Source organism: Eulemur rufifrons, chromosome 2 (assembly GCF_041146395.1).
Source record: "Eulemur rufifrons isolate Redbay chromosome 2, OSU_ERuf_1, whole genome shotgun sequence".
Lineage (NCBI taxonomy): Eukaryota > Metazoa > Chordata > Mammalia > Primates > Lemuridae > Eulemur > Eulemur rufifrons.
The window spans coordinates 81134142-81156582 of record NC_090984.1 but is presented as its reverse complement, the minus strand read 5'-3'; the positions used below and the strand labels follow the sequence as shown (position 1 = coordinate 81156582).

Genomic DNA, 22441 nt, shown 5'->3' with positions numbered 1-22441 from the left:
AATTTTCTGACCATAATAGAGTGAAATTAGAAACCAATAGTAGAGGAAAATTTAGAAAATTCACAAGTGTGTGGAAATAAGCACCATGCTCATGAATAACCAGTGAGTCAAAGAGGAAATCACAAGGATGTCAGAAAATACTTTGAGATGAATAAAATGAGAACACACTATAACAAAACTTACATGAGGTGCAGGTAAAGCAACAGTTAGAGGGAATCTTGTAGCTGTAAATGCCTATATTTTTAAAAACGTCAAATAGTAACTTTATAATGTAAGAACTGGAAAAAGTTCTATTTCCCTGGTTCTTGTGGGGGAAAAAAAAAAGAACTAGAAAAACAGCTCAAAGCAAGGAGAAGGAAGAAAATAATAATGATTAGCATAGAAATAAATGAAACAAAATAGAAAAACAGTCAACAAAACCAAAGTTGGCTCTTTGAAGGGATAAACAATATTGATTATAGGTAGACTGACCAAGAAAATAAGAGAAAAGACTCAAATTCCTCAAGTCAGGAATGAAAGAGGGGACATTACTACTGACTTTACAGAAATCAAGGAATACAAATGAATAGTATGAACAATTATATGCCAATAGATTAGATAACCTAGATGAAATGGACCAATTCCTAGAAAGTTATAAATACCAAAACTGATTCAAGAAGAAATAGTGAATTGAAACAAACCTATAATAAGTAAAGCGATTGAATTATTAATAAGGGGGAAAAAAACTACTCACAAAGAAAATCCCGGGCCCAGATGACTTCACTGGTGAATTATACCAAACTTTTGTTTTTTATTTGAAACAGGGTCTCTCTCTGTTGCCTACGCTAGAGTGTAGTGGTGCCATCATAGCTCACTGTAATCTTAGGCTCCTGGGCTCAAGCAATTCTCCTGCCTCAGCCTCCCAAGTAGCTGGGATTATAGGCACATGCCACCATATCCAGCTTATTTTTTTTTTTTTTTTCCATGGAGATGGCATTTCACCATATTGCTTAGATCTTGAATTCCTGGTCTCAAATGATCCTCCCACCTTGGCCTCCCAAAGTACTGGGATTACAGACAGGTGTGAATTACTGCACCTAGCCTATATCAAACTTTAAAGAAAGTTGAATACTAGTTCCTCACAAAGTCTTTCAAAAAACTGAAGAGATGGGAACACTTCCTGTTTCATTCTATGAAGCCAGAATTATTTTGATAACAAAACCAGACAAAGACATCACAAGAAAACTATAGACCAATATTGCGTATGAATACTGACACAAAAATCTTCAACAAAATATTAGCAAACCAAATCTAGCAGCATAAAAGGATTATATACCATGACAAAGTGCTATTTATCCCAGGAATGCAAAGTTGGTTCGACATAAGAAAATGAATGTAATATTATTAGAACAAAAGACCAAAACGACATGATTAACTCAGTTGATGCAGAAAAACCATTTGGCAAAATGCAACACTCATTTGTGATAAAAACACTCAGCAGACTGGGCGAGGTGGCTCATGCCTATAATCCTAGCACTCTGGGAGGCAGAGGCGGGAGGATCGTTTGAGCTCAGGAGTTCCAGACCAGCCTGAGCAAGAGCGAGACCCTGTCTCTACTAAAAATAGAAAGAAATTATATGGACAGCTAAAAATATATATAGAAAAATTAGCCGGGCATGGTGGCACATACCTGTAGTCCCAGCTACTCAGGAGGCTGAGGCAGGAGGGTTGCTTGAACCCAGGAGTTTGAGATTGCTGTGAGTGAGGCTGACTCCATGGCACTCTAGCCTGGGCAACAGAGTGAGACTCCGTCTCATAAAAAAAAAAAAAAAAAAAAAAAAAAAAAAAAAAAGCAAAAACACTCAGCAAACTAGAAGGGAGATTCCTCAACGTGGTAAAAAGCATTTAATGAAAAACTCAAGCTAACAATCATACTTAATGGTGAAAGACTGGATGCTTTCCTTCCACCATGAGAAACAAGACAAGTGTGTTTGTTCTTGCCACTTCTATCCAATGTTACACTGGTGGTTCTGTGTAGGCCATTAGGCAATAAAAAGAAAGAAAAAAATATTGAAATTAGTAAGGAAGAAATACAACTATCTCTGTTTACAGATATGATCTTATATATTGAAAAAACCTAAAGAATCCACCAAAAATTATCAGAGTTAATAAACAAGTTCAGCAATGTCCAAGATATGAGATCAATATACAAAAACTTAGTTGTATTTCTATGCACTATCAACGAACAATCCAAACAGGCAGTATTACCCACAGTAATCTACAGATTCATTGCAATGCCTTAAATTGCAGCTGCCTTTTTTTCTGCAGAGATGGACAAGCTGATCCAAAATTTATATGGTAATGTAAGGAAGGGATCTGCATTAGCCAAAGTCTTGAAAATGAGGAACAAATTTGGAGGACTCATACTTCCTGATTTCAAAGTGTCCTACAAAGCAACAGTGATCAGGACAGCATGGTATTGGCCTCAGGATGGACAAATAGATCAACGAATAGAATTGAGATTCCAGAAATAAACCCTCTGGTTTATGGTCAGTTGATTTTCAACAAGAGTGCCAAGACCATTCAGTGAGGATAGAATGTCCTTTTTCTTTTTTTTTAATAGACTTTATTTTTCAGAGAAGTTTGAGGTTAACAGCAAAATTGAGCAGAAGGTAGAGAGATTTCCCATATACACCCTGCTGCTGACATGCATAGCCTCCACTGTTATCAGCATCCCCCACCACAGTGGTACGTTTGTTAAAATTGATGACCCTACATTGACACATCATTATTACCCAAAGTCCATAGTTTACATTAGGGTTCACTCTTGTTGTACAGTCTGTGGGTTTGGACAAATGCATAATGACATTTATCTGCCATTATCATACAGAGTAGTTTCACTGCACTCAAAATCCTCTGTGGTCTGCCTGTTCATTCCTCCCTGCCCCCTAAACCATGGCAACTAATTATTTTACTATTTCTGTCTTTTCCAGGATATCTCATAGTTGCAGTCATACATCAAGTAGCCTTTTCAGATTGGCTTCTTCACATATGCATTTAAGTTTCCTCCATGCTTGATAGCTCATTTCTTTTTAGTGCTGGGTAATATTCCATTGTCCAGATATGCCACAGTTTATCCATTCACTTACTGAAGGACATTGTGGTTTCTTCCAAGTTTTGGCAACTGTGAATAAAGCTGCTGTAAACACCCATGTGCAGGTTTTTGTATGGACATAAGCTTTTAGTTCATTTGGACAAATACCAAGGAGCAAGATTATTGGATCATATGGTAAGAGTATATTTAGTTTTGTAAGAAACTACCAGACTGTTTTCCAAAGTGGCTATACCCTTTTGCATCCCCACTAGCAATGAGTGAGAGTTCCTGTTGCTTCATACCCTTGCCAGAATTTGGTGTCATCAGTGTTTTGGATTTTGGCCATTCTAATTGATGTGTAGTATATGTTATTGTTGTTTTGATTTGCATTTCCTTGATGACATATGATGTGGAGCATCTTTTTAAGTGCTCATTATCTATATATCTTATTTGATGAGGTATTTGTTAAGGTCTTTGGACCATTTTTTAATAAAGTTATTTGTGTTCTTAATGTTAAGTTCTAAGAGTTCTTTGTATATTTTGGATAATAGTCCTTTATCTGCTGTCAGAAAAGACATCTGCTATGTCTTTTCCAAATATTTTCTGCCAGTCTGTCGCTTATCTTTTCATAGAATAATCTCTTTAACAGTGGTGCTGGGACAAGTAGGTATCCACATGCATGAGGTTTGACCTCTTCTTCATGCTGTTTATAAAAATTCACTGAAGATCTAAATTAAGAGCTAAAAGTATAAAACTGTTAGAAGAAAAAGTATAAACCTTCATAATCTTATATCATGCAGTCATTCATTAGACATAATACCAAAATCATAAGTAACCAAACAAAACAGGTAAATCGGACACAATCAAAATTAAAATCCTTAATTCAAAGAACATTACCAAGACAGTCAAAAGACAACCCACAGAATAGGAGAAAATACTTGCAAATCAAATATCTAATAAGGGACCAGTATCCAAAGAACACTTAAGACTCTAGAGTAGAAAGGCAAATAACCCAATTAAAAAATGAACAAAAGATTCCAGTAGACATTTCTCCAAAGATATATGAATGACCAAGAAGCACTTGAAAAGATACTCAGCATCATTAGTCATTCGGGAAATGCAAATCAAAACCACAAGGAGATACTACTTCATACCCACTAAGGTGGTTATAATGAAAAAATTGATAATAACAAGTGTTAGTGAGGATGTGGAGAAATTAGAACCCTCATATACCGCTGGTGAGAATGGAAAATGATATAGCTGCTGTGGAAAACAGTTTGGCAGTTCCTCAAAAAGTTAAACATAACTGTGACCCAGCAATTCCTCTCGTAGGTATTTACCCAAGATAAGTGAAGATTATCGCAGCTTGTTTGCAAATATTCATAGCATTATTTTTAATAGCCAAGAAATGAATGCATCCCATTTGTCCATCAGTTGATGAATAAACAAAATGTGGCATATCCATAATGGAATATTATTGAGACTTAAAAAGAAATGAAGTACTTATACATGCCCTCAACATGGGTGAACTTTGCAAACATTATGCCAAGTGAAAGAAGCCAAACATAAAAGGCTACATAATGATTCTGTATATATGAAATTTCCAAAATGGGTAAATTAATAGAAAGTAAATTAGTGATTGACCAGGGGTTGGGTATGGAGGAGAAAATTGGGAGTGGCTACTAATGAATACAGGGTTTCTTTTCTGGGGTGGTAAAAATGTTCTAGAATTAGTGTTGATGGTCATACAATGTTATGAATATACTAAAAGCCATTGAAATGTATACTTTTAAAAGGTGAATTTTATGGTATGCTAATTATATCCCAATTCTAAAATGTTTGAAATCTAACAGTAAGGGATTTATTACTAATATGCTCTTCATTTTGATGCTTCAGGTAATCTAAATTAGTTCTGAAAGTCTTCAAACTTTAGATTTTTCTAAATTATCTTTTCTGGAGTGAAATTAGAATTATTGATATCAGTTAGAGGGTATTTCTTCTCTGACTTGTTTTATTTACATAGGTCCTTTAAAAGCCTGCCATGTAAATACATTTTTAATAAAAATGGTAACTTTTTATAATGGTAAAGTAAAAAGTATTTAAGATATAAGACAGTTGAACCTATGATGCTGCATGTGATTTTCATATATCGCTCTATAGATAGTCTGTACTTTGGTTATTACAGGTGAACCCATCCCTCCCCGGACCTTGACTGAAGCTGGCACAATGGCACTTTGCTACAGTGCTGCTTGGGATGCACGAGTAATCACTAGTGCTTGGTGGGTGTACCATCATCAGGTAATAAGGGCTGTGATCTTTTCTCTTAATTTACTAAGAGCTACTGTGTGCCCTATTTTGAGGTATAGAAGTGAATAAGGCAGACAAAGTACCTACCTTTTATTTTATAAATAGAGCTTTACTTTATTTTATTTTCAATTTTCTTTTCTTTTTTTTTTTTTTTGAGACAGAGTCTCACTCTGTTGCCCGGACTAGAGTGCTGTGACATCAGCCTAGCCACAGCAACCTCAAACTCCTGGGCTCAAGTAATCCTCCTGCCTCAGCCTCCCAAGTAGCTGGGACTACAGGCATGCGCTACCATGCCTGGCTAATTTTTTCTATGTATATTTTCAGTTGTCTAGCCAATTTCTTTCAATTTTTTTTAGTAGAGACGGGGTCTCGCTTTTGCTCAGGCTGGTCTGGAACTCCTGAGCTCAAACAATCTGCCCACCTCGGCCTCCTAGAGTGCTAGGATTACAGGCGTGAGCTACCAAGAGCTTTACTTTAGTAAATGTAACTTTATGATAAGCTTATTAAACTATCATTACTTTTTTCATTATTTCTCACACTGGAAGTAGACCTGTTCTGACTCTAGTCCATGGCATTTGAAAATTACTAATGTAATGGATACCTTGTTATTTCTTTGTTACTGACTGCCAAAGGTGTAACTATCATTGAAGGGACATTTATCCCTTCAGTGTTGAGAATTTTTGCCAAATTGTAAACTTTTCAGAACATAGTACTGCTTGCTTGAATCTGACTTTACTTCCTCCTTGAGTGGGGAAAACAAAAACCTGAGTATTGTAAAAACAAGAATATAACATATTTTTTGTGTTCCTCAGGTGTCTAAAACAGCACCAACTGGAGAATATTTGACAACAGGAAGCTTCATGATAAGAGGTAATGGCTTGACATGAAAAATATCTCTGGGCTTGTTACTTGATTGAAGGACCATCTACAAGTATTTTCAGAAGGGAAACTACTCAGATTTCACACAGGAAATTTGTTATGAAATAAGGAAATTTTTGCCTTAATGTGGCATATTTAGCATTTATCATGTCATCTGCATATGTATTTTTATTGTTGAGAATGTGCTTTCCCATAGTTTAGTTATAAAGGTAAGAAAACATAGCATGATTGTTCTTCTGAAAATAGAATAGTCAGGGTCTGACTAACGCAAAAGATAAGAGCAAGCATGCATATTTTTTCTTCTTAATAAAAACTTCCTATATATAATGCCAAATTCTGTAAATGTTCTTCATGACAGAGTAAAAGACAAAGTAGATATGACTATTGATGTCAGATACTTTGCAAACAAAAGTTTGAACCATTAATATATATTATCTTTTGTAGGAAAAAAGAATTTTCTTCCTCCCTCATATCTAATGATGGGGTTTAGCTTCCTCTTTAAGGTACTGTTCAGCTTCTTGGTTATTTTTTATTTTATTTTTTTTCTGATTTCCATTAGTCTTATCTAAAGCTCCATCAATGAAAAAGAACTATTTCTGTAGGTAGATGAGTCTTGTGTTTGGAGACATCGGGGTGAACGAAAAGTCAGAGTGCAGGATGAAGACATGGAAACACTGGCAAGTTGCACAAGTGAACTCATATCAGAAGAAATGGAACAACTAGGTAGTTTATAGATTTTAAGAAATTAGCTTGTGATGTTTTTTATTGTCTGATTTTGTTTCTAAATCTTTAGGTAGAAGATCCTGTCTCTTTTGGTATAATCTAAATTTCAAAAAATACTTGTCAATTTTACTGAATTTTGTTTTTGGAACTGTTAGCTATTGTTAGTAGTCTAGTGAATTAAAAAGTAGTTAGATCCATACAAGTATACTTTATGTTTATGTAATAAAACTTCAATATGTAATGGATAATGGATAAATGTGTTTAGCAGAGATAGACTCAGGTATATATGAATTAGCATTTACTTTTGGGTTTAGGAATTAGAAATGACAGATGAATTTATAACAAGTGCAGTTTCTTATATGAGAATTTTGCTTGGTTTTAATATACTTGCTTCAAGCAGAGAGCAACTGTGGTTCCTAGAATAAATTTACCTATGTACCTAAGGGAACTGAGGAAAATACTCCCTCTAAACTACTTTTGTAGTTATTCTCTTAGTGTCATTCGTTTTTAGGAGTAATATTGCATTGTTTCATTTACAGCTCCACTTGTGGTACAAGATTCTATTGATTGAGGTTCACCATGTCCTAGTACTGTATATAGTGCTTTATTTATATTATTTTTACTTAATTCTCACAACCATCCTTGTCAGATGGGTGGTGGCATCTTGATTTGCAGGTGAGGCAATTAGACCCTGTTATTACTATTAGACAATGTTTCTTTTGCAAAAGTATGAGCACATCTTATGTGCCAGTTATACATAATGTATTATTTCAGTTTTCATGTGCAAATTGTAATAAAAGCAGCAGAATTTATGCATCTAATTTTATTGTCTTGCTTTTTCGAAATACCCAATGAAAGCAAAGTTATGGTTCTCATTGTAGAAATGATAACAATGTCCAAGAAATTTATTGTGGTACAGGATCTTAGAGATCATTTAGTTCAGCCTGTTCATGATAGAGAGTATCCTTTTGTCTAAGATTACCCTTTGGGGATGATCAAGCCTTTTTCTGGTGATCTTTCAGAGAAACAGGGAGTCAATGGAGTAATTTTATGAGGTTTTCAAGAAAATCACCTAACTTTGTTGGTAGTCCCATACTGACTGACTTTCCTTATGATAATTCTACAGATGGAGGTGACACTAGCAGTGAAGAAGATAAAGAGGAATTACATGAAACTCCTGTAGAAGTGGAACTTGTGACTCAGGTTGACCAAGAGGATATTACTGTTCAGAGTGGTGGAGAGGAACTAATTCAGGAAGAAAGCTCTGAAGATGAAGGAGTATCTGAAGAGGTTATGAAAGATCAGGATCCTGTTAGTGAAATGAAGGATGAAGGGGAAGAGACATTAAATTATCCTGATACTACCATTGATTTGTCCCACCTTCAATCCCAAAGGTAATTAAAAAACGTAATTCTAAGTGTTATTTTGTAAGCTGACAATAATGATAAGATAATCTTTACGAAGTCCAACTGGAATGGTTATAGAAAAAAATAAGGAAAAAAAGATAATACCAAGATTGACTTCAGTATTGTTACTCTCCATTGTCTTACTATTTTTTCACCATTGGATTGTGTCTCTCTTTAAAGAAGCTCCCAGGACCAGGGTAGAAAAATATGCTAAATATAAAAGTGGCCAAACTAGGTCAAAATAGAAACAAGTAAGTGATTATAAATGCTGACAACAAAACAAAGGCAATTCCATTAAAAAATATATAAAGTGTTTCAGTCTTCAAGGTCTTACTGATCACCAGGTGAACAATTCATGTTATAAAAGCATTATTTTGGGGGGTTATTAAGAATAGCTTAGAAGTCAAACCAGTATTGAGTCTTAGAGTGTATCCTTTGGCAAGTTACTGTGTGTTTTAGCTTTAGTTTCCTTCTTGATGAAAATGGAGTGATAATCCCTTTCATAGTGTTTTGGTAAGATTTTGTGCATGTAAAGTATCTAGCAGTGCCTGGCACACAGTAATTTTTCAATACATGCTACCTGTTGAATAATATACATGAAAGTGTGTAGAGATCAACAATTTTAATTGTATGTTTTGATAATTTTACCAAATTTGAAAATTTGTAGGATTGCCGATAATTAGGATGATGATTTGTGAATGTTTTGGGACTTTGTAAAGGAATGTCTTGTACAGGCTAGTAGACTCCTCTTTCTGTTTGTTTTCATAGGTCCCTCCAGAAATTGGCTTCAAAAGAGGAATCTTCTAATTCAGTAAGCTGTTTTTAAAGTTTTATGAAAAACACCATATTATTCTCAATGAATTCTTCTGTACTGTTTTTTTTTTTGTTTGTTTGCTTTTTGAAAAGTTAATGATGGTGATTTTACTGTTTGCATTTGCTTGTTTCTTTGTTTTAACAGAGTGACAGTAAATCACAGAGTCGGAGACATTTGTCAGCCAAGGAAAGAAGGTAAACATACTTGTGTTATCTAAGTAAAAAGCATTTTTCTTTTTTTTTTTTTAATTGACAGCTCATCTGCCATAGATCACTTGGCTGTTCCAAAGACTTCCTTTATTAAAATTACCAAGATTTAGCATAAGTCTTTAGTTTTTGATGTTTAGTTCTAGTATGATTTTCTGTTTTAGGGCCCTAATCTGTCACTGTAATGAGTGAAATAGATCAAGTACAGTAAGTCTTCACTTAAAGTCATCGATAGGTTCTTGGAAACTGACTATGCGAAATCACATTTAACGAAACCAATTTTACCCTAGGCTAATTGATATAAACAGGTTAAGCTTGTACAGCATATTTCTGGTCACGAAAACATCACCAAACTTCTAAATAAGGAGATAAAACATTTCTAATATTAAACATTGAAATAAATGTAAGCTATATATACATTTAGAAATGATTAATAAAGGCAAGGTAATTATTTATTCAATCTTTGGTGAATCAGTTATTGATGGGCCTTGTAGTGGTAGTTAAATATTTGCCAAGTGAAAATTATTAAGAGCATTTCCTATCACCACACAGTTCAAAGACAAACAATAACATGGCTGAGTACAGTGGCTCACCCGAATAATCCTAGCACTTTGGGAGGCCAAGGCAGAATAGTTTGAGGCCAGGGGTTCAAGACCAGCCTGGGCAACATAGGTAGTAGACGATGTCTCTACAAAAATGAAAATGAAAAAGTTAGCCAGGCATGGTGTTGTGCACCAGTAGTCCCAGCTACTTGGGAGGCTGAGGCAGGAAGATCGCTTGAGCCCAGGAGTTGGAAGCGGTAGTGAGCTATGGTGACGCCACCGCACTCCAGCCTGGGTGACAGAGCAAGACCTTCTCCCAAAAAAAAAAAAAAAAAAATTAAAACAGTAACAAAGATGATGAGCTTGCTGACTACTTTTGCACTGCGTGATACATTTATTATCATGCATATGTATGATTATTATATACTTTTTTTTGTTTTGAGACACAATCTCACTCTGTCACCAGGGCTAGGTGCCATGGCATCATCATAGCTCACTGCGAGCTCAAACTCCTGGGCTCAAGTGATTCTCCTGCCTCAGCCTCCCCTGTAGCTGGGACTATAGGCACACACCACTATGCCCAGCTAATTTTTCTGTTTTTTGTAGAGATATGGGTCTTGCTATATGCTGAGGCTAGTCTTGAACTCCTGGCCTCAAGCAATCCTCCCACCTCATTCAGCCTCCTAAAGGGCTAGCATTACAGACATGAGTGACCACACCTGGCCTAATTATTCTGTACTTTATGAATATTTATTTCACAATTATTTATTCGTTCATTTATTTTCTAACCTGCTTATTCCAGTTAAGGGTCTCTGGTGGCTGGAACCTGTCATGGCAGCTCAGGGCAGCAGGCGGGAACCAGCCTAGGACAGGATGCCATTCCATCACAGGGTGCACTCACATCCACACTCATTCATGCTGGCACAATTTAGACATACCAATCAACTTAATGTGCACAGCTTTGGGATGTGAGAGGAAACTGGAGTACCTGGAGAAAACTCACAAAGACATAGGGAGAACATGCAAACTCCACACAGGTAGTGCCCCAGCCCAGAATCAATTTTTTCCTTGTCAACATTGTAACAAAATGGCATTGAATGAAACAATGTTATTACATAAACATATACAATAATGATTGCAGTGTATTAGACAGGCTGGTTCTAGGAATATATTGACAGGAATAAATAGGAATACCTGAAATTAACTAAGAAAGTTTTATGTAAGGCAGAAGACTTGATTTTTTTTTTTTTTTTTAATAGCAGATCTCAAGAGGGAAGTAGAAAGGCAAGGACAGAAGGGAGAGGACAACTACTGTAGGGTGGGAAAGACTAAGACTACTAACGCGCTCCAGGAAGAAACTCTAGTTAGAATGGAAAATAAAGTCTTTTTGTTTGAGAAATATCATCATTAAACAGTTACAGAGAACTCTGAGTACGTGGCACTATGCCAGAGATCAAGTATACATAAAGGAAAAATATAAAGTTCATGCCTTCAAGAAGCTTTTGAGTTCTGGATTCAGGAAATAGTCATAAATATATAAATAGTGTCGTCTGAAAGTGATACACTAGTTCAGGAAACGAGATTGCTGTAAGTTCACATGTTTTGGGAAATATCATCAGACATATACCTTGAAGATGTGTTAGCATTTAAGTAAATGAAGGTATATGAAGGAGGAGGGAGACTCCAAGGAAAATTAGCATTAACAAAGGGGAAACGGTTTGGAAATAATGTGCATGGTGCTTTCGGGAAATGGTAAGCAGACTAAGGTGAAAGGAGGAGAAAATTCATGTTTGTGAATTGGTAGATCATAAGATTGGAGAAGTGAATTTGGACAAAAAGTGGAGTACTTGGAATTTGTACTTTTTGAACTTTATCCTGAAAGTGATATGAAGAGAACCTTTGGAAGATTTTGAATGGGAATGTGACATAGGTAAACAGTTAAGGAATATTAATATAGAAGTTCAGGTAGAACAGATTGTGGGGGACATGTTGGAAGAAGTCATTGGGAAGTGGTGGGGACCTGGACTAGGTACTGGCATTGGGAATAGAAAGAAAAATCACAGGAATAGAATTTCCCCTTCCTCCTGAATCTCCATATTTTTATAGATCCATTTATTTATTCAACCATTCTGTGAACACATGTTTTATTGAGTGCCTAAGATTTGCCAAGGCCATGCTGATACAAAGAGAACTAATCCCAGGACCTGGCCTTCAGGGTGTTCAGGGACTGAATGGGACTAATGAAGAAGGATAAGTCAAGGGTGACAGTGTGTTGAGGCTGGATGAAAGAAAGAATGATAAATCCATGAGAGATGAAAAATTTTCACCATTTTCCTTTGTGATTTGAGCATCTTTGTTTACTGTAGCTTCATGATTATCAAGTTAAGCAGAATACTGTACATGTTCCCTTTCTCATGGAATTTTTTTAGGGTACTAAGAATATGAAATTCTAAGAATTAGATGTTTTCATTTCATTTGTATATAGGGAAATGAAGAAGAAAAAACTTCCAGCTGACTCAGGGGATTTAGAAGTGATAGAGGGAAAGGACAAAGAAAAAGAAAGTGCTGTACACATTGAAACCCATCAGAACACAAGCAAAAATGTTCCAGCTGTGCAGCCAATGAAGCGAGGACAAAAGGTAATAAACTTCAGGATGATCTGTCAAAGTTAGTACAATATGGTTCACAAATGAATTTGTGAGGTTCCTCTTAATTCTTTAAAGTTGAAGTAAAATAGCAGATGTAGGCCAAAAAAAAAAAAATCCCCTGTGACTTCCTTTGACTGAAAATTAGTTGAAAAGATACCACATTTAGGGAGCATAAAAGAGATCGGTTATAAATTCTTTAGACCTTTAAGATTATCTGCACAGAAGCTCTCATTTTATGTAGAAGAGAAATAGGAGATTGTGATTTGCCAGAGTCACCAAAGATAGTAAGTGGCAGAGCTGATATTTATTGATAATTTAACTTAGTAGTTTCTTTTTCAGTTATCAGTGTGATTTTGATTAGAGTTCTTACATATTTTATTAAAGGTTGGTGATGAAGGACGTAGTACTGGATATAGAACATACTCTTTAAAATGCTGTAGCAGTATAAAAAAGGGGATTATGGGATAATTTATCAGTGTACCTTTTTAAAAATTAAATTCCTTTAATTTTAATTTTAAAAGGGTTCCTTTGCAATCCTTTTTTTTTTTTCTTTTAAGACAGGGTTTCACTATGAGTTCCCCTGGCTGGTGTACAGTGCTATTCACAGGTGTGATCATAGCACACTAAAGGCTTGAACTCCTGGGCTTAAGTGATCCTCCCACCTTAGCCTGCTGAGTAGCTGGATTACAGGTGCAAGCCACTTGCACCCAGCAGCAATCTTTATAAAGATGTTTTATGTTCTTTCCTTTATCCATAGTGGTCAGAATTTCCTTTTCTTTTTTCCAGTGAACCACAAATAAATGAAGGGACATATTACGCATATGGAATGGAAGCCTCAAGATATAAAAATATAAATTTTCATATTAATATGAAAATTCAACATGACTTTAATCAGATTTGAGATTTTAATAAACTTGATAAAATAATTCTAGAGTTCATTTTGAAGAGTAAATGCTAAAGGATAGCCAAGGAAATCTTGAAAAGATTAATGAGGAGGTATTTCGTTACTAGGTAGTAAAACATTTAATGCTAGAATTGTTAAGATTATGGTATTTACATGGGGGTATAGCCAGACAGAAAAGTGACACACAATAAAATCTAGACATAGGACTACTAAATGTGTATATTTTAGTGTTTGATAAAATAATATTATAGAACATTTGGGAAGATTTGAAATATTTAAAATTGATACTGATTTTCACATAGTTAACCATGTGAAAACAAAATCCAGGTGGAAGAAAGAACCATCAATAAAATTGAAAGAATCTAAAAAAAAGAAAAGAGTGATGGAAAAAATGCTGTGTAAACCATGGGGAATTTGTTTGCATTCATCAAATTAACAGATATTATGTGTTCAGTCATTCAGTAAGTAAGTGTATAGCATGGGAATGTTCATCAGAAATGCATCTACCCTTTGACTCAGTGATTCCACTTTTAGGAATTTATCCTTAAAAAAAAAAATTATGGGTATGAACACTAAGGATGTTCATCAGGTTGATATTTATAATAGCAAAAAGAACCTGAAAATAATCTTAACTGTCCAATAATATGAAATAACATGACAATAAATGGTGCATTTATATAATGAAATATTATACAGACAGGTTAAGTTCCAAGGTAAATCCTGTTAGAATTATTAAAATACATTAAAATTTTAGATTTTTTTGTGAAGAATTGTCTGTCATTACCACATTGAGTCCTCTTGTGGAAGACTATACTTGTGGACTATAATTATGTAGAATGTGCACTACAACTAAGAATATTTTATATTCTTCAGTAAAGATACATTTTCCCACAGAAGTCTTGCCCATCTTATCGAGTCCTAGGTCCTTCATATTTTTTCTTACAATTTTTACTTTTTGTAAATAGTATATTTTTAAATCATTTCCTAGTTATTAGTTGCTGGTAAGTGGGAAGACAGTTTTCATATATTGATCTAGTAATGGGCAAGCTTATTAATACTTCATGTGTAGGTAGTTGTTTTGTCTACAAATAATGGCATTTCTTCTAATCCTAGTATCTTATTTTTCCCATGTTTTTTGTACTGACTCAACATCAGCATAGTGCTTCAGAGAAGTATTAATAGTGTATATTTTTTATTAATTTCATTCAGGGGACTATTTCTGAGATTCTTATCATTGTGAGATGTTTCCTGTGGGTTGTTGGAAGATACCTTTTTTGGTTATTTTTAGTAATGACAAGTTAAATTTTATTGAATGCTTTTTCTGCATCTATTGCATTATTTTTCTCTATTAATCATGGTATATTACTTGGGAAAATCTGTTAGTTGACCTTTTAATGTTTCATACTGTCCTTGCCTGGTTTGGGTATCTAGTTTATAACAGCTTCATAAAAGAAGTTTAGGACCTTCCTCTCTTTCTCTGCTCTCTAGAACTTTGTATAAAATGCAGATTGTTTCTTTTCTTTTTCTTTTTTTTTTTTTGGAGACAGAGTCTCACTCTGTTGCCCAGGCTAGAGTGCCATGGTGTCAGCCTAGCTCACAGCAACCTCAAACTCCTGGGCTCAAGCGATCCTACTGCCTCAGCCTCCCAAGTAGCTGGGACTACAGGCATGCACCACCATGCCTGGCTAACTTTTTCTATATATATTTTTAGTTGTCCAGATAATTTCTTTCTACTTTTAGGAGAGCTCACTCTTGCTCAGGCTGGTCTCGAACTCCTGACCTCGAGCGATCCACCGGCCTTGGCCTCCCAGAGTGCTAGGATTACAGGCGTGAGCCACTGTGCCCAGCCACAAATCATAAGTTTTTAACTTACTGAATTTTTATGTGCACATACATCTGTGAAACCACTACCTAGATCAAGATACTTGAATCCAGAAGGCTCACTCTTGCCCTTTCTAAATATGTCCCCACATGTCTTTGGGTCCATGAGTATGCATTTCTGTTCAGTGTGCCTAGGAGTGGAATTCGGTGGATAACAGCTTACACTTCGTGTTCAGCTTTATTAGATACTGCCAACCAGTTTTCCAGAGTAATTGTATCAGTTTCCCACCAAGCAGTGTATGTGAGTTCCTATTGCTCCACATCCTCACTAACGCGTGGTATTGTCAGGTTTTTGGTTTTTTTAGTCATTTAAGTGATACACAATACTGATGACTATAGGGATCATCCCTGAGCAAGAATTGCTTGAGCTCAGAGTCAGCGAAGCTGGATGTGCTTCTTGGGTCCAAAGGTCAGTGGGTCCAGAATGCTCCTTGAGGCCAGAAGTCAATGGGTTCGGACAGGGGCCATTGACTTCTGAATGCTTCTTGGAGCTAAAGGTCAATGGCCTATTGAAATAGACAAACTGTTTCCTGTGGCAAATAGCCAAGGTGTGTCTCATTGTCCTGCACGTGGGTAATGAGGTCCAAAGGTTAAGATGCAAACGTTTGCCTTCCCTTGAGCAATTTCCGTAAGAAATGGAACATGTCACCTCAGGGCTCTGAAGATAGTCACGTACCAGGAAGTTAGCTGCTGGACAAAAGGTGTATAAAAATAAAGCGACCTTTGGCTTTACTTTTCTTTTTGAAGTGCGTATTTTAAAAGTTGGGTTGTCTCATCTTTCTAATTGACGTATAGAAGTTCTTTGTAATCTTGAATACAAGTTCTTTCTTGGATATATGTATTCAAGTACTTTTCACACTTTGGGGTCTACTTTTTTTTACTTTTGTAAAGGTGTTTTTTGGTGAGTACCATTTGTTAATTTTAATGAAGTCTGATTTATCAGTCCCTTCTTTTGCGGTTAAGTGTTTATTTGTGTCCTGTTTAAATAAATCTTTAAAATTTTGGAAATTTGTTGTTTGGGCCCCAGCTAATCCGACTAAATCAAGACAAAAATCTGTAGAGGTGGAGCCTAGGTGTCTATAGTTCAAAACCCCTAGGGTGATTTGGGTGTGTAATCAAGGTAAAGGAATCACTGGTTTTGTTGATAAAATTCAGTCTTAAGAGCTTCTACAATAAGTGCCCACCCTAGCTTTGCCACTTCCATTTTCTGTTCTTCCTGTGTGTACCCTTACTCCAACCAAATGTGATGACTTGCTAATACTACTTGATTCTTGCTTTCAAGTTTTACTTTTATTTCTTTGCCACATTTCTTGCTCAAACTGAAAATTTCTTGAAGTTTTCTTAGAAATAATTTTTTTGCACTTTTCTTGTAGTATTTAAAATGTTACATTAATTTATCTTTACTTTTTTATGTATCTTCTCTCCACCAGATGGTAAATTCCTTGAGAATGAGGACTATGGTTTAGCTATCTTTGTAGCCTCCAGCCTTATAATGGTACCTGTTCAATAAGCATTTTTGACAGACGATTAAAGAAGTACCTTTTCTTTACAAGTATTTGTTGGTAATTTTTACTGCTGAATTTTTCTAACCAAAATCTTCTGATTTTATAGAGTAAAATGAAAAAAATGAAGGAAAAATACAAAGACCAGGATGAAGAAGAGCGTGAACTTATCATGAAATTGCTGGGGGTATGTAACACGTAAAAACATTTCTTCTTTTTGCTTTTCAGTGGGCATCCAGCCCACTGCCTAGCATGATAGGCATTTAATACATTTTTGTTAAAATATTGACAACATTGAAAATACTAACATTAATTGATCTTTCAATTAATTAAAGTCTGCAGGTTCAAACAAAGAAGAAAAAGGAAAGAAGGGGAAGAAAGGAAAAACAAAGGATGAACCTGTGAAGAAACAACCCCAGAAACCCAGAGGTGGGCAAAGGGTTTCTGACAGCATTAAGAAAGAAACTCCATCTCTTGAGGTTATAACGCATGAATTACAAGATTTAGCTGTAGATGATTCACATGATGACAAGGTAAGGCTACTACACAAGTGGGCTTTTGCTTCTTCTAGGGTGACTAATCATCTCAGGGTTCCCAAGACATGGGACTTAAAGTGCTAAAACCAGGACGAGCAGTAATCCTACTCTTAATGGAACATCATCTCAGAAATACAACCTCAAAGACTAAAATTGCATTATCTAAGCATAATAATAGTAGTGTTGACTGCTGATAAAAAATTAATCACAAGCCTTTAGAAAATAATTTTATGGAGAGGCTTTGATTCTGACGGGAACTGACTTAGTGAAAATAAGACAAAGAATTGAGATTGTCCTGAAGATGAGTGGAAAATAAATTTTCACTTCTCTAAGCTTTTCTATAGGAATCTGTTATATTCTTAATGTTGAAAATGGGTATACAGTTAAAGTGCCAAATACTCTTGTTGCAAAATCAGTAAGAAGTTTGTGTTTGTCCAGCTATGATTGCCTAATTGTTTTATGAACCAAGTATACCTTACCATGAATATATACATCTTCTTGAAATTCTGAGCTATTTTAATAACTTTGATTAAAATCATATCAGGCTGAATCAAAAATTTTTATTTTCATCACCAGCATTGTTTTTAGTTAAAGCTTGAGTTATAATTATATGCTCATAATTATAGTTTATTACAGCTAATGCTTAGAGATTGTGTATTGCTGTTTTCTTTTTTTCCCCTGCTGAACGGTGTTGTTTGGTAATACTTAAACTCATTTTAGCTCTCAAATATTTACATTATTCCCATATTCTGTAATTTATTCTGTAAACCCTATACTTGTAAATATTCATTAGAGGTGGTAATTATGAATGTTCTGTTGATATCCCCCCAAATTCATATCCTGGAACCTACATACACAATGTGATAGTAGTAAGAGGTGGGCCTTTAGTAAGTGATTGAGTCATGAGAGCCCTTACAAAAGAGGTTGAAGGGAGTTCCCCTTTTGTCATGTGAGGACATGGCAACAAGGCGGCATCTTTCAGGCTCACCAGACACTGAGTCCGTTGGTGCCTTCACCCCGAACTTCCAGCCTCCAGAACTGTGAGAAGTAAATTTCTGTTGTTTATAAATTATTCAGTTTCAGGTATTCAACCTGGACAGACTAAGACAGTAAGTTATCTCCAGATATTTTTCTTATGTAGGTAAGCAAACGCAATTAAGCATATCTTCGTATGTGAAAAATTAATCCTAAAACTGCTGAACAGAGATTTGAAAACGAAAGTTCTGTTTACCAGAATTCTCCATCTTCTTTTTTCTTGGCAAACATATCAACCTTGGTTGTCATTTCAAATTGTCCCTATAACTTTCACTGTTTTAGCATATACTTTATGTGAAAGTTTGGGGTTTTTTTCCCCCCACTTCAGAGAACCATCCCTTTTTCTCTTTGAATGGCATTGCTTATTAAGTATTAAATACATACATACACACACACACAAATTCATGTCAGAGTCTTGGGACACCAAAGAATACATCCTGGGGCTCCTATCCTGTGGGTTAGATATGACAGTCTTGTTATATCACTGTTTCTTTCTCTTAATGGTTTAATGGTGTAGAATTTCATTTTAAGTTATAGCTGACTTTTATTTTTATATGTTGGAACAGGAAGAACAAGATCTGGATCAACAGGGAAATGAGGTATGATTTTTGTATTGGGGTTCCTATTACAACATTCTCATTGCAATCTAGTTCTAAGAATATTTGATACACAATTAATTAAAATGTAAAAAGCTAAGACAAGACTGCAGGCTCTAGAGTCAAACTTTCTGGGTTTTAATCCCAACTCTGCTATATGTAACTGTACAAACTTGGAAATGTTATTTTTTGTGCCTCAGTTATTACCTCATGTGAAAAATAGGGATAATAGCTGTCTCTACCAGAAAGGAGTTGTTTTGAGAAGATAATGTATGTTAAGGGCATTTAGAAAAGTTTATGGCACATAGCAAACACTCAACTATCGATTACAGTTCAGCACCAAGCATTTTGTCCTAAATCCTAAAAGTTTACTCATATTGTTAAACAAAGAGGGGCAATCTTGTCTGCAGCCTGGCCAAATGAGAGCTCTTAAGAGGCCCTGGGATTTCTCCTTCAAAACAGGAAGAGAAAAGGCTATTCTAGCTCAGGGATTCTCAACTTTGGCACAATTAACATGAGATGGTTAATTTTTTTGTTGGGGGAGGCTGTCCCATGCATTATAAAATGGTTAGCAACATCTGTGGCCTTTACCTACTAGATGCCAAGTAGCACCCATTACCCCTCCCACCCACCCTACCCCTCACTGTGACAGCCAGAACTATTTCTAGACACTGCCCAGTGTCTTCTGAGGGGCAATGGTAGAGAACCATTGGACTAGCCAACGTATCAGTCCCATTTTCATGCAGTGGGCCTTAAATATATTTGTGGTCATTACTGTGCATCATTTTAATGCACAGTGGTTTTCTGCAACTTAAGTAATATCCAGCAAGTTTTCCCCCTTTCTCTTAAATGTATTTATAGGTGGTATTTTGAAAATCATTGTTTTCATTACTTATTACGCTAGGCAAAAATTTAGTAGTAAAGAATAATATATTCAAGCATTAGTCTTGTAACTCTTTGGAACTTTAAAGCAGAGTTTAAGCACTGCTGCTATTCCTACTTAGACTATATGCCTATCAGAAAAGGATAAAAATATATTGAGATATTAATTAAACAGTGTTTTAGCACTTTCCTTTAAGACTCGTATAAATTATACAATTGTTTTTATCTTCCCCTTTTAGGAAAATCTGTTTGATTCTTTGACAGGACAGCCACATGCTGAAGATATACTACTGTTTGCTATTCCAATATGTGCTCCTTACACCACCATGACAAACTATAAGTAAATCACCATTAATTTACTTAAAACAGTTGACACAATGACTTTTATGAGTTGTTTTGTAATCTCTATTTAGTAACACATGCAATTCTCCTTTTTAAAGATACAAAGTGAAACTTACTCCTGGAGTTCAGAAAAAGGGAAAAGGTATTTACATTTTTTTTTTTAATTATTTTAAACAGTTCATTGATTGAACAGAAGTAGATTCTTTGTTTTCTATTTACAGCTGCAAAAACGGCCTTGAATAGTTTCATGCATTTCAAAGAAGCAACAGCAAGAGAAAAAGACTTATTCCGCAGCGTAAAGGTAAAGTTTTCCTTCAGAAAAGGAAAGTGGAGATTAGTTGTACAATTAAAAATGTTAGCAGTTATTTTCTATTGTTTTGGTAAAAAATGCTGTCTTATTGAAAGCAGTAAAAGTATTTCAGCTAAAAATTTTGGAAATGCCTTTCTTTTGACAGCAGAGGATACATAATTGTCATAAACATGATTGACCATATAGAATGTGAAGATATTCAGCAGTTTTCTTTTTTTAGGACACAGATTTATCAAGAAACATTCCCGGCAAAGTGAAAGTGTCTGCACCCAATCTTCTGAATGTAAAAAGGAAATAGCTGAAATGAAACCCTAAAATATTTAAGAAGAGCCAATTTTATAGCCTTTTGGAAGTTCAAAGATGAAAACGCCATGTAACAGGACTTCCGCATTTAAAAATGAACTAAACATTGCCTTGCTATATTCGCCAAAAGGACTTAATTCTTGTTTTTTCAGTTTTATATAGACGAAACACTGTCTATGATAGGATTTCCTAAAATATTTGTGGACAGTTAAATGCTAATTAATACATCTGTAGTTATTCTACATTTTCTTGAAATTTGGGAGGTTAATACTTAGTACTCATTTCACAATGTAAAGAAATTGAACAGTGCAGTGGCTCTATTGCTTAAACTATTGACTTAATCTACTGTATATAACATCTAACATATATATATATATATATATATATGTATATAAAAAAAACAAGCCAGTAATAAGGGTTTTTTTCTTGTTGGGGCTGGGGGTGGTTAAACATTTAAGGATTGTGTCTTGAAAACCCTAAGTATTGGAGTAGAGTGGATTTTCTTCTGCTTTCACCTATACTTGTCAAAAAAGTATTAGACCAAATGTAAAATACAAACAATTCTCATGATTCAGCTTAAGAACTAATTCGTGGAAGAAATTGGTGTTATTTCCATGCATTTATATATACCTTCAGTCTTCATATTAATTTCTTTCTTATAATCTCATTCATTTCTGTACCATTTTAATTTCTACCTCTAGTAATTATCCTGCATGATAGAGTATCAACCTACAATATCAAAAGTGCACTTCAGTACCACCTATAGTCAACATGACCATGTGCCCCAGCTTCTACACTGAAGGAAGCATTTACAAATAGCCGTAGGTCCCTCCACGATTTCTTTGACCAGCTTAGTCCTATTGAGGATATTTTTCCATTTGAAATTAATGTAAAAAAAAAAAAAGCTCTTTATTATGTTGTATTTATGATGCTAGGCTATATAACAGACTGACTACTCTTGCCATTAAAAAATATCTAAAATTTTAATGTTTTTAAAAAATAACTTCACCATTTCATAATGGTAAGACTGTTTCGTATAATGTTTCTACAGATGTATATCCTGAAGTTACCAAAAAGGAAATGTAATAACCATTCTTTGGGGGTAAAAAGCCCAAGCATTAATTTTCTTTTACTTTTAATAGAGGACCGTTACTGGTGTTAAATACATTTATTGTAAACTTTAGACACAAAAATAGGTTCTCTAGGCCATTCACATGCACATTAAAACCAAAAAGCTGCAAACTACAACAATGCGTGTAATTATACAAATGATGCCACTCTGACGTTTACAGGTCTGCTGTCCATGCAAGGTTATCAGAGACATTATGTATGAAGCCTTAAGATCCAGAAGTGTTGTTACTACCAAACCTCTGATTAACACTGTGAAGTAAGTGTTTTGGAAGGCAGTTCCATGAGTTGGCTAACATTTCTTTAAAGCAAATGACTGCTTCTAAGCTTAGCCTGAAAGTAGACAAGGAAAGAGAAAAATAATTTCACTTTACTATTTAGAAGTATTCACTTGAACTACAAAAAAAAAAAAAAAAAACTTTCT

The 22441-nt window shown here is 35.1% G+C and overlaps 2 protein-coding genes across 4 annotated transcripts in view; one reads left to right on the top strand and one right to left on the bottom strand.

Annotated features, from left to right (window-relative positions):
• NEMF (nuclear export mediator factor) overlaps positions 1-21172 on the top strand; it is a 52282-nt gene extending 31110 nt beyond the window's left edge. For both annotated transcript variants that reach the window (XM_069486781.1, XM_069486773.1), the window contains 15 exons: positions 5259-5371; positions 6193-6250; positions 6704-6762; positions 6862-6982; positions 8109-8376; positions 9157-9199; positions 9347-9396; positions 12436-12589; positions 16995-17072; positions 17221-17418; positions 19023-19055; positions 20174-20274; positions 20375-20418; positions 20498-20577; positions 20807-21172. In XM_069486781.1, coding sequence (XP_069342882.1) covers positions 5259-5371; positions 6193-6250; positions 6704-6762; positions 6862-6982; positions 8109-8376; positions 9157-9199; positions 9347-9396; positions 12436-12589; positions 16995-17072; positions 17221-17418; positions 19023-19055; positions 20174-20274; positions 20375-20418; positions 20498-20577; positions 20807-20884 — 1478 coding nt within the window. In that variant the 3' untranslated portion in view covers positions 20885-21172. The remainder of the gene's footprint in view (positions 1-5258; positions 5372-6192; positions 6251-6703; positions 6763-6861; positions 6983-8108; positions 8377-9156; positions 9200-9346; positions 9397-12435; positions 12590-16994; positions 17073-17220; positions 17419-19022; positions 19056-20173; positions 20275-20374; positions 20419-20497; positions 20578-20806) is intronic.
• KLHDC2 (kelch domain containing 2) overlaps positions 1-22441 on the bottom strand; it is a 43185-nt gene that overhangs the window by 9478 nt on the left and 11266 nt on the right. The window contains exon 13 of one of the 2 annotated variants that reach the window (XM_069486792.1): positions 21302-22350. The exons of the other annotated variant lie outside the window; for it this stretch is intronic. Coding sequence (XP_069342893.1) covers positions 22227-22350 — 124 coding nt within the window. The 3' untranslated portion in view covers positions 21302-22226. Of the gene's footprint in view, positions 1-21301; positions 22351-22441 lie in introns of those variants that run through there. 2 annotated transcript variants of the gene reach the window in all.